The sequence below is a fragment of the Bombus fervidus genome, chromosome 7 (assembly GCF_041682495.2).
Source record: "Bombus fervidus isolate BK054 chromosome 7, iyBomFerv1, whole genome shotgun sequence".
In the NCBI taxonomy this organism is placed as follows: domain Eukaryota; kingdom Metazoa; phylum Arthropoda; class Insecta; order Hymenoptera; family Apidae; genus Bombus; species Bombus fervidus.
This window is the reverse complement of record NC_091523.1, coordinates 5,263,195-5,275,784: the sequence shown is the minus strand read 5'-3', so window position 1 is coordinate 5,275,784 and position 12,590 is coordinate 5,263,195. Positions and strand designations below refer to the sequence as shown.

Below are 12,590 nucleotides of genomic sequence, written 5' to 3'. Positions count from 1 at the left end.
TTCGAAATCATAGTGTGTCGTGTTATATCGTATCGTACGTCTCCAATGTATGTATATATGTATAAGTTTGTCTATGTATGTCTCATGTGTCTTACAATTAGCTGTCCTGCCTGTTCTGTACGTTTGTGTATATGTGAACGAATGTTTCTTTTTTACTTGTGCACTGGCCAACAGGGTCGCCGAATTCGGATCTCGATAACCTTGGGTCAGTGTTCTTCTCTTTTGGTTTTCGTCTCAAACGAGAATGCGTATTAAAATCAGTATGAATTTTCCCTAATCAGTACAGTAAATCCGGTATCACAATTATGTTACCACGATGAGACCCACGGCCCACTTTACCCGAGTTGAGCACCCCTGCCAGGCTATACGCTCTCCTAATGTCCAATATCCATTCTCTTTTTTATCCCTCATTATACTCTCAAACCTCACCCTCTCCCTCTCTCACTCTCTTCCTTCCACGCTTTCTCTCGTTCTCACGTTCGAAAAAAATGCTTCGACTCGAACTAATCGCTTGATTTTCCTTGTTCCTTTTTAAACTATACCCTCTCTCTATACTATATCTCGTGCATTCTCCTTCCTGGTGTCCCAACGAAACAGTTTATTTGACAGAAAAGAAAGACACGCGGCATATATGTAGTCTAATTTCGCGCTTCATATACATGTCAGATTTATGATTTCGACTATTGCCTTTCTCTCTCTCACAATCTCAGTTACTCGTCATTTTATGTCAACAGAGAAAGCGGAGGGAACACAATGAAAAATACGAACGGAAGACGCATGTATTCGCATTTGTGTATAGAAATCTATCTCGAAACAATCGCAAAATTGCACGTGTTTACGCGAAGCGAGACTGTAATCAATCAATATAATCAATATATATTATAATTTTGAAACCACAATCGTACAACTTATAATTAAACTAGCTCTAAAATTTCCGGCTATAGAAAATTAAAATCTATAAACTTAATATTAAAATATATACATACACAGTGTTTGAATTCCATGTTGAAAAATAAAGAAAATAAATTCTCGCTTTCCGTCTCACGCGTCACTTTTGTGAACTCACGATTGAAATACATCGCATATACATTAATATCGTATTTACAATTTTCGCGAATTTCAAACGGCAATTGTTCGCAACAATCACGCGTATTTGCATAGAAAAAATTGAAATGTTAAATTATTGGGATTTTTTGTACAAGTGTCGCATTAAATATACACGCAATAAATATTTTTCCATTTGCACTTTGCAATATGTTCTCTTCCCTGCATTTCCCTCTCCTTCCTCCCGCAAGCGTCCTTTACATTCGCCCCAACCCTACCATCATCGTCATCATCCCCACCCCTGGCCCTAGCATACGTACACAGTGAACGACAATGTTTTCTCATGCAGAACTTTCTCTTGCTCGTATCTCATGCACGAGCTTCCTCGCAATTCGAATCTTGTTTTTTTTTATCATTTATCTTGATTTTGTCTCACTTTATTTAAAAAAATACTGAATTAACCAAGCTAAAATCACAGACTGCTGGTGCCATATCCCAGCGGGTTTGTACAAATTCTTCCTGAAGGACCCTATGTATAGTTACAAGATGTTTGTGTATGTGTGTATATATACATATATATATACATGTATGTATATACACATATATATACATATATGTATATACACATATATATACATATAAATATGTATATATAATATATTCGTATATATATGTATATGGATATATAGTAATTACAATTCACTCATAAAACAGTGTTCTGCTTTTCTCTCACTCTCATTCTTGCAATTTGTTTCGCTGAGTTTCCGCTTGTTCTCTCGCTACGCGTGTCATGTCATTCATTTCGTGTATGTGTTCATCTGCTACGTGTGATATAATCTACAACGTGTATAATCCACATAGGCGAATCCAACGGCATATATTAAACGAGTACTCCCTATACGATATTGTGAAAATTTTGTTTTTTCCTGGCTCCAAGCGAAGGGCAAATAAAACGGAAAGGGAATGTCTTTTTCTAGCTGTTGTCTGAAACTGCGCTATGTGATTCTATGGTAAGTACTAGACGGTGTGCGAGATTTTCTACGTCGCCGTTCGACTCTCACACTTTCACCTGTTTCGTCCAACATTACTTTCGACAGATTTCCCAATAGGTCGTTTAGAGAGAATCTGTTTGCATTTCTAATCTTCGAAATGAAAGAGCGAATTCGAATCTCTTTTTTTTCTATTCTTGTAGTTTTACGCGCTCGGTCACAATTTGAGCATGCTTAGCAATTTTAATCGAACATTCATAAATTCGTATTAATGTATTCATCGACTGCGAATTAACAAAATATGTAAACGTATAGGATCAGTTAAAGGAAAAAAACCAAACTAACCAATAGAAACGATCGAACCTTTTCCAACATAAAGTGCAGCTCGTTTACGTGGATGGAAGAACATGCAAACAAAAAAAAGTGAAATTAATGCATATAGACAACGCTCATATACATAAATGTAATGCACAATCCTCAGAGGTTGATTGTGAACATAATTAATCTATATATTAAATCCGTTTAAAATTGCCACGCATACTTTTCAATATAAACATATTTATATATTATATACTTTTAGATATTAGTACAATACAGGCACGTGTACTCGTGATCTTATTCAGACACGCATACACGCACCTCTAATTAGGTCGCTCTCGCACACAGAGATTGCTCATATTGTCTCTCTATTTTTAATATAATCACAGACATGGTTTCTATATAATTGCTACATACAAACACTTCTGATTCGACACCGAACGCGACAAGGTTACCCTTTCCATTTCGCTCTATTCTTCACAAACATACTTTACTTCTCTCTCTTCGTTTTTTGTCCTCTATCACACTTACACGTGCTCACTATTTCATGCTATGATCATTACAAATGAACGGCATTCTCTCAAATTCTTGCACACCACGTTTCAATTTTTAGCGCGAGTTAATATTACGCGAATATTCCGAACAAGTATTTCCGTCACAGAAGAAAAGAAAGAAGAAACGATATATCATCCGATCATATTATCAGACAATAGTCGTTTCCATATTCTACTTGGTAATTGTTATCGAAATCCTACTAAACTAGATACGCCATCGATGAACCCATGATGAAACAGCTGTGTATCTACATATGCATATACATATACGAGAGTATGTACATATATGTATAATTGAAGGATTTTATCTCGAAACAATAGAATTGTTATCAAGAAAGCTTCGAGAACCTCGCAATTTCGTACGTTTTCTTTAAATTTTCTAGCTTTGAACAATGTAGGTGTCAGACAATTTTTTCGTGTTACTTTCTACTTCTTCTGTAAGAAAATAATCTTTGCAAGTCGGCATGTTTCCCCATTTTCCTGTATACATATTTTGAAAGCCATAACGAGTATAAAGAAATTGTTAAAATGAACATTTTTGTGTAATATTTTTGGACTTGAGAAGATTAACAATTCCTAGAATAAGAGTAATACAGTGTGTGTGAGAGGGAAATAAAAAAATATACATTAGCTCTAATAGTAGAAGTGAAAAGAAGAGGAAGAAAATTGTCCGATATTTATATAGAAGTCTCCTAAAAAGTTACGAAAGTTTAAGAAAAATTTCATGTTTTAAGTTAGCAAAATTTTCTTGTAAGTGAAATTGAAACACACACACATACACTTGCGTGTGTAACACGTAAAATACCCATTGCGACTTCTATTGCATATACATTTGATTAATTGCATTCAATTATTGCAACAAACGCGTACTATTTAATAACTGCTAAATAAAAACTTGTCAATATATGAATGAAACAAGGTTGTTCGATTGTACCAATTTTGCAAAGTAGAAAACTAACGCGAGAAGAAAAAGAGATCGAGCAATATAAAAAAAAAAAAAAAAACCGAGGTTGCGATGAAAAGGATACACTTTTGCTCACTCCTTATTCATATCAACATGCATACATATATCCTTCATTTGACTCGATTCCTCTGTCACGTTCGAAACACCAGAAAAGATAATTATTCGATATATGCACGAAACATGCCCTCTCTTCGTTCGAAGAAAATCACAGATGTTTGCCTCATGTTTGTTGCTTGCTTTCACGTACACTGTACACGACACTATTCCTTCCTTTCTTTCTTTCTTACTCTCATTCATCCTATATGGCAACACACGTACGTAACATAATATGCACGCAACGCACACGGCACACATTCTCACTTTCAATCACGCACTCAGTTTCTTGTGCTCTCTTTTATACATTCGTTCCCCCTCGCTCTATACTCGCAAAACAGATACATAATATACAATTTGGCGCAACGTATTCGCGCAAATATGGTTTCCATCGGCTTGCGCAATACGTGCTCTCTACATACATAATACTTATATATATGTACATATAAAACTCACGCATTTTGTTAAAGGTTTGTACGTATGAAGTGTAACGTGTATTCTTATTGTGTCAACGATGCCGACGCGTGGATCGAGTTCGAGACTGCTCGACTACTGATGACCAATGGCTATGGACGATCCAAGAACGATAATGGGCCACTGCTACGATACCAGTGACATCGAGAATAGTTGATAAATATGATTGCCGTTAGCATGCTTGTTAACGTGTGCTGTAAGAAGAGCTCCGGATCAAAGAAGAAAATGGAAAGGTCGACACAGATCGATAATCGTTTATAGTAACAGGTCTCTTCTGTATGTTGGACAAAGTGGTGACGGAAACATATATATGTTGGTTTTTCTTGGTATGTGTTTGGTATACTCGTATGTGTGTGACTCGGTGGTAATTTGCATTGACCGTGCGAGGTTAGAGAGAAAAAAACAATCCTTGAAGCTCAACCAACGTGTTAACCATGTGGATAGAAGAGAGAATGCAGTATATATGTTATTCGTCAATTTTTCACTGGAAAACCAATTGCTTCTTTTTTCATCTTCGTTCTCGATGTTCGTCCTTCGGCCTTCATCAGCGGAGGGAAAGCATATCAAGAACATCGGAACACGAGAGGGTTCAGCATAATCAATTAGATTGATAGATAAAAAACGTTCGTGGAAGAAAAGAGATTTGCGACGATAAAAACACATTGTTGAATCCTTTCCAAGAGAGGGGGAAGAGGGGAGAGAAGCTTGTTTCGCTTTTCCTCTCACGAGAACAGAGAGAGGGCCACAGACTGGTTCGTTGTTCCCCCACTCCAGACGTAACTTCTTTTCGAGATAAACGGAAGTACGCGGTAGGTGAGCTGAGATCAATTTGTCGGTCTGAGAGAGACCCTCGAAGCGGAGCTCGCCCATATATTATTTTCTCATATTTGCGGGCGCGATCTCGCTAGCAGTCGGTATTTTCAACAGAAAGAGTTGGAAAAACTGGATCTTCTCGTGAAATACGCCAAAACGTAAGAGGACCGCTGGTCTAGTTAGACATCGTCGTTACGCGAACGCGCAATATTCTCCTCGAATATTCAAACGATGATGGTGCTCTTCTTGCCATGAATATCCTCTCTTCCTCTTTCGTATGGTTGACAAAAATTCAGGATGACACATATGTATGTGTACGGTTGGACTAGAGACGGTCGTGATAACGATCGTTGGGACTCCGACAAAAGCTCGTCGAACGATACGTATTGGACGAATTTTTTCGGTTAAATCAGCTTTAGCAAAAAAAAAACGGTTATACACTCTTTTTTACACGTTTGTTGTCCTTATTTAGATAGAACAGTGCACACTTCATTTCCTTTGAAACTCGACTTATACAGAGTAAAATTGCGCGTTCGTGTGCACGAGTCAAACATTCACCCGACCGGAGGAACGCCATCACATATCATGAAACCCATGTGCTTTGATCAATCCGAGAGCGTGATGCACGTCCAGTGAAAACGAAACAAGATGCTAGTGTTGTCGCATCGATGGATTTACGTGGAAAAACGCTTCAACTGGAAACGAACGCGGCGATCTGCTCGCTAAATTGCGAATGCTCCAATAACAACGAATCCTTGCAACTTTCAAATTGCTGCTGCTGTTGTTGCTGTTGCTGCTGATGGTGTTGATGCTGGTGTTGGTGTTGATGCTGATGTTGAGATTCTTCCGGTTCAGGTTCTGTACGTTCGTATAAGACACAAATAGATCCGTTTTCACCGATTCTGTAGGATACTTCCGATGGATCGATCCACATGGTGAGCTCGCTTGGAAACAAGCTATGCAATACCGTTGGCAGTAAACCGACGTTAGCACCTGCCTGTGCTATTACTGGATCCATTTTACCGTTGATACGTATGCAACGGTAACCGGAACCACGATTTGGTCGATCTGGGAACCAGTGATCCCTGTAACGATGACGCAAAACCTCCGTCAAAGAGGACTTGAACATCTCCAGCTGACGTTCAGACAGTTGACCTGTCTGAAGACGCAGTAGATGCACCAAAAAATCCGCCGCTGACACAATTTCCAGTCTCATGGTTGGTATGCAATGCGACCCAGGACGAACGGTCTATGATAGAATTTTGCTGATAGTACAGTACCACTCTTCTTCTTCTTCCACTTCTTCCGTTGTTTTTTCCCCCGATAGAGACGAGAGACGACGCGATCAAAAGAAAGCACTATTCCTTCCGTGATTCGAGAGGTCACGGCTCGAGAGAGACCGTTGTTGCTCGTGGTTCGCACACAGGAGTCTTCACAAAATGGCGTCGTCGCCACGTCGCACGATCGCGTTTAGTATTCGTTCGCCGACGCTCCAGCGCGAAAAGAAACTGAGCGCTTTTCGATTGTTCTTTCGCAAATATCGACTAAGATATGACACAATTTGTTTCAATCTTAAGTCTCGGCGATAGTCGCGCGTATCTTCTGTTTTAGAATTTTCAAATTTCGTTGGGACTGTCTCCCAAAAGCGACGAAATTAATCTGTCGGAAGTCAGAGATGTCGTGACGATCGTAACTTTTTCGATCGTAAACGCGTTCCAACTCGTTTCTCCCAATTGATCTCTGAGATACCACAGAGATTCGTTAAAACGATGAAACGTAAAATTCAAAGAACGCAGCAACAATAACCTTCTTTTCTTCTACGCTTCACTTAGTGCACCTTGTAACCGGGCAAAACTTTCTCACGAAACTCAATCGACACACTTTTTTCCGACTCACATAACAACCGCACCCACCAACTGCCAACGACTTTCTAGTGGCAGCGACCGTCGACGCGAACGAAGTAGCTTTGTCTCTTTGTTCACGCAATCTAGAGTGGGGATAGTAGCCGCACTCTAATTGGGTCGTTCCGATTCCCACCATAACTGTCGGTCACGTGACCGCAATCTGCGCGGTTTTGGCTGCGCAAATGTTTGCAGCTGCGTCCCGAATACGGATCGTCTGCGCGAATAAAGGTTCTCAATTGGTTTATGTATACTGTATACTATATTCACTACCCACATCAAGCTTGCTATTGATAATTTTCTGTCCTCATAACATTTTTCTGAAATTTCAGTTACCGGTACGCATATAAATATACTAATATACGATCTAAGAAATAAGAAATATTAAAGAAATATTAGTATTTTCTAGTATAGATTAATTATACATTATTACTGAAAAATAAACGATTTAACAAATTGTTTAAACGTTATGTTAACCTTTTCAGTTGCGACCAAAAGAATTTTATCTAAGCGAAAAATACCGAATCAATTGGTGTGATTTGATAAGGTTTGAGGAAAAATCATTAAAAAAAGATAAGAATGATATTTAGAAAATTAAAAAAGGAACATATTACGAAATAAAGGAAAATAAATTAATGCTAACTGTATTTCAATTGGTTGGTCAAAATGTGTTGAAAATCATACTAGTAATACTTATTCAAAATCATTAAGTAAAATGGAAATATCAATTTTCTTTTATAAACAATATTTGCAATTAAGAAAAACCATCGCTTAGTCATAGTCTGATGTAGAATACGTAGTATAAAGCATAAATACTGCATTCTCAATTATTTGTAACAAAATTTCTAATATCAAAACAGAGAACTAAATGATAATCCCATGATGCGCAACGAGCGTCAAGAGAATTACTTGCTCCAAAACAAGTGATTAGTGTAGCTAGTATGACATCACTGAAATAACATTCTAATATTATTATAAACATTTATAGTTAATACTATAGTGAATTATAGTGAATATATGTAATATTTACTTATTATTACTCACACAAATAATTTACATAGCATTGATGGTTACTAATATATACATCCTTCCTGTAATCCTTTATTACACAGATTACAAATTGTGCGCGATCTTCGCACAGGCCCATCAAAAATTTTATTATCGCCCTGTTAATGCAAGATTATTTTGTGAAACATAAGGACATATATTCCGTTACAAACAGTGTTATCTGAAACCTGTGATTACGATCTCAAGCAAATCTCCCGTGTCGAACTTTTATCTTATGGCATTAGCGTATACGCAGTGTCGACATCAATTATCGCAAAATGTAACAAAAAGTTAAAGCCATAAACAATTTTTTCAATTTGTGGAACATCTCACACAGGACTTCTGCAGAAAAATTCAAAGATTTACAACGTTTTATAAATTTATTTTGAGATAAAATGCTCTGACGAAGCGAGTAGTAAGGCGCCCATCGCATACGCAACGATATATCGTCATTGGCACTAAAGGAATTAAATAATATACATAATTTTTATAATATGTCTAGACATAACATAACATTATATATTATATTATATGTTATATAATATTATATATTAATACTATACATTATAATATAATATTTAATAAATCTAACCTACCCGATACAAATTACATATTATAAGATATTGTAAAATGTTTCAAATATTTGTCACCTACTCGAAACCGGCTTGATTTATAATATAATATGTAAATATGAATTAGATCATTTAAAATATGGTTTGAAAAAATGTATTATGTAGGTATATATTGTAAAATAACATGCAATTACATATATATATATATATACTCTTTTAAAGGTTAAAGTAAAATTGTAACAGATTTCTAAAATAATATTATACTTTTATACGTATTTATTACACTTTTAATTCTCGATAAAATATCGTTATATTTATAAGGTATCCTTTACCTTTATTGAAGATTTCGAAACAAGGCATTGATTTTCGTAGTAGCCTAATATATTGTAACATGTAACACATAATGAATATTACGGTAGTACATGTTAATGATGTTTTCATTGCTCCAAAGTCCTTGAATACATTCAGTTTTACATTTGATGATATAATGCAAAAATGTATATATTATACGTATATTGGATTTGCGCTGATAACTATATCTTTCAAGAAGCACGAATATGTGTCGAGTATGAATTTTTCATTATATATATAAAACTGCAAGATATATCACGTACCACGTTAATAATAAATTCTTGCACAATTATTCAAGCACGTTTTGGGTCTGAAATCCTTATTGTATCAAAATATGTCAAAAAGAAAACCGATTCGATAAAATACTTGTACCTAACTATAAAATATATATAGATTACTCTAAAGCTATTTGATAGTTACTACATATTTATAAACTGTATTACGAATGGAAACTATCAGGAAAAAAATGTGAGCCTTATTATACTTATTATTCTTCCACTGTTAAGTTAGGTAAATGGATATCATAATACATATGTACAGGCATTCGTTAACTAATATTACATTATATTACATAATCTTACATTTCTTTTCTTCTTTCATTTTACTTCAATGGTTGGGGTTAGGTTATCTTTCTTTCCCTCCTTTATCAATATCAATGTGAAGCTAATTATATTTAAATCAAAAGACGATAAATATTTTGTTTCTATTTTTCTTTTTCATTTTTACTTAATTCTATTTTTCTGTTTTCCTTTTTCCGCTCTTTAAAAATTGAATAATACATTTCATAGGATCAATAAAAACAACAATTTAAAAAAGTGAACGGAGAATTACGAAAGATGACAAATATAACATTATTTTCTGTTCGGAATATGTACTTGATGCGATATATATATTTTATATCAGTCAGATATCAGTCAATACATATATTATTTCAATTTTTGAAAGCAAAAATTTATATTTTTGACCTAAGGAAAAAGTTAGCTAGTCGTCTCTAGTTTAAAACATTTTGAGGTGGTGTTTATCGAGGTATTTGAGGTGTTGATCGAGTTTTACGACTTTCAGAATAAAGATTAAAACATTTGCAAAAGGAAAGAAGAGAGAATATGACAAAGTTGAAAGGAAAGAGTGAATATTGGATAATAGCAGAAAAAAGTGACATTTTCCTGTTTCTATACAGTGGCACAAAAAGAGCTGCGATTACAAGCTAGAATTATAAAAATATATATAGTCACATTTACATACATATATATAATATTATATTTCTTTCTTTAGTCGAAATTCAAAAAATTCATTTATATATGTATATCGTATTTCATTGAATCAAAAAACGCAGTTTACTGTATCGATTTTCTCACAATTTCCCCTGTCCATTTCGTTCTACCGTCGGCATCGCTGGATTAGTCCCCTCCCTGACCAAGCTTGATAAAAGCATACCTAGAGAACGTACGTAGGTATATACCTGATGGTCGAGGGTGATTCACTACCCATGATCTTACAATAAGCATTACCGACCCCGTACTGTTTAGCTACTTAAATCGAGCCGATCGATCGAACATTGAACTAGTCCCGTCGCATCAGTCTAAAAATGCATGTCACACATTATAAAATGTAGCCCTGTAACGAGTTTGCCTGTTCTTCATCTAATAACAGCGACTACAAGACCAATGTCGACAACCGTACGCAACCTTTATACCAAAAAAACCTTGTCTGCCTACTCTTGTAACCTTTTCAATTCTTCTCAACTGCGCTCTGTTTCCACAGATTCTATCAATAGCGTTTCTACGACTTGGATCGTATGAGTAACTCTCAGTCTTTCGCGTTTACAACATATCAAAATATTAACGTAACGTAACGAAATTTTTTCTTATAAGTATCGAAATTTACAAATACCATTTAGAATCGCGTAATTTCTACCACTTATTATTTTGAAAAAGAACAAAATATATGGAATAAAACTTGAAAATTATGAAATGCTCATTTCAAATATTATGCAAATGTCCAATAACTGACTGGGAACCACTGATGGAAGGGTGTTCTGGAAGCCAGAATTACATACGCATACGTACATAAATCGTGCAGCTTTGAACGCAATGGACGTTGTTTCCTGCACTCTACTCATTATTCCTCATTTGTTTTTGAATAACCGCGATTACAATTGGAATGATTTAAAATGTACATTGAAGATTCTAAAAAGATCAATTTCAAACTTAAGAAAATAAATGTATGTATAAAAGCAATTTATGCGGGAAACATTTGATTTCATAATTTCAATATAAAAGACAAAAAGTGAGAAACTAAAAATCTTAAAACAATAGCGTGTACTAATTTAATTGATTGGCATAAATATTTGTAAATTAATTTACGAATTAGTCGAATGAAATTATGTAATTTAGATCGTCAAGAATTTTCAAAGCTTACAACTAATTCTCACAGTCTCGTCACAATTACAAGTAGAACGATTTCAAAGCATTGTTTGTTTGCATGGAACTATATACGAGCTTCGCGTAAATGTAACAGACTTAAATTTCCGTTGCATGGATTACGAAAGAGCGCGCAAACAAATTGCCGATATTGTACAACTGTATAATGGCAATGGTATGATCGCGTTCAAGCTTGACTCGGGATTCGTGGTAAAAGGTATCGAACATTTCCGTCCAGCTTTATCGTATAGTCTTAAGTGCAATTAACGCTCGCCTGAGTGACCCAACGCTCAACAGTGAAGAACTGCCTGCACAAACGAGACGATTCGATTGTGGTTTCTGTATACACTGTGCAATATATATATATATATATATATATATATATATATATATATATGTATACTTTCAATATTGTACATGATATTCAGAAACGCGTTTGGACCGCTATACTAGCGCAAACCTCATGCATATTATGTATAGTGCGTTGGAAAGACCTACAGAGCGACACAAGGGCAATGGAGATACTTTTCTCTATTCTCTATCGCTCGCCCTCACGCGTTTCTATAATGCCATAGTATAATATATATACATATTCCTTTATTTGTATAAGTAACACTTTCAGCCAGTACACGCGTTCTTAATTAAATAACATACTAATTAAAAACAAATAATTCAATATTATTCGCATAGTAATAATATACTATAATATAATGTTGATCGTAATTAATCGTTTCCAGGGAAAATTAGATACTAAATATAAAACATCCGGGAAGGAAGACGGAATTCCGTATACCATATAAAAGGTATATGGCAAGGGCCTTGTAAAGGTATGAAAAGCAGGCCTGATTTGCCAACTGTTTCACTATGTAGAACATTTCATTCGTAATTCCGGGAGTTTGCCGTTGCCAAGTTGGCAACTAAGAGTCGATCGATAAACTCGGATTATTCTGGCTGGCTTCGTTCTCTGCGTATATGGACAGGTTTCGAGTAAAGTTTCCATACATATTAAGAAATCGTGTATTGCTGCCGGTTCTGCATTCTGCATTAATT

The 12,590-nt window shown here is 35.4% G+C and overlaps 2 protein-coding genes across 6 annotated transcripts in view; both read right to left on the bottom strand.

Annotated features, from left to right (window-relative positions):
• Ipk1 (Inositol phosphate kinase 1) overlaps window positions 1-12,590 on the bottom strand; it is a 78,183-nt gene that overhangs the window by 30,980 nt on the left and 34,613 nt on the right. The window lies entirely within an intron of this gene.
• Window positions 1,444-7,216, bottom strand: LOC139989188 (protein BTG2). Its single transcript, XM_072007259.1, has one exon. It carries the CDS (start codon window positions 6,463-6,465, stop codon window positions 5,941-5,943), a length of 525 nt encoding a protein of 174 aa, XP_071863360.1. The 5' UTR covers window positions 6,466-7,216; the 3' UTR covers window positions 1,444-5,940.

Bases quoted from the DNA above. Each gene is read 5' to 3' on its own strand.
- LOC139989188 (XM_072007259.1), bottom strand. From the start codon at position 6,465: ATGAGACTGGAAATTGTGTCAGCGGCGGATTTTTTGGTGCATCTACTG.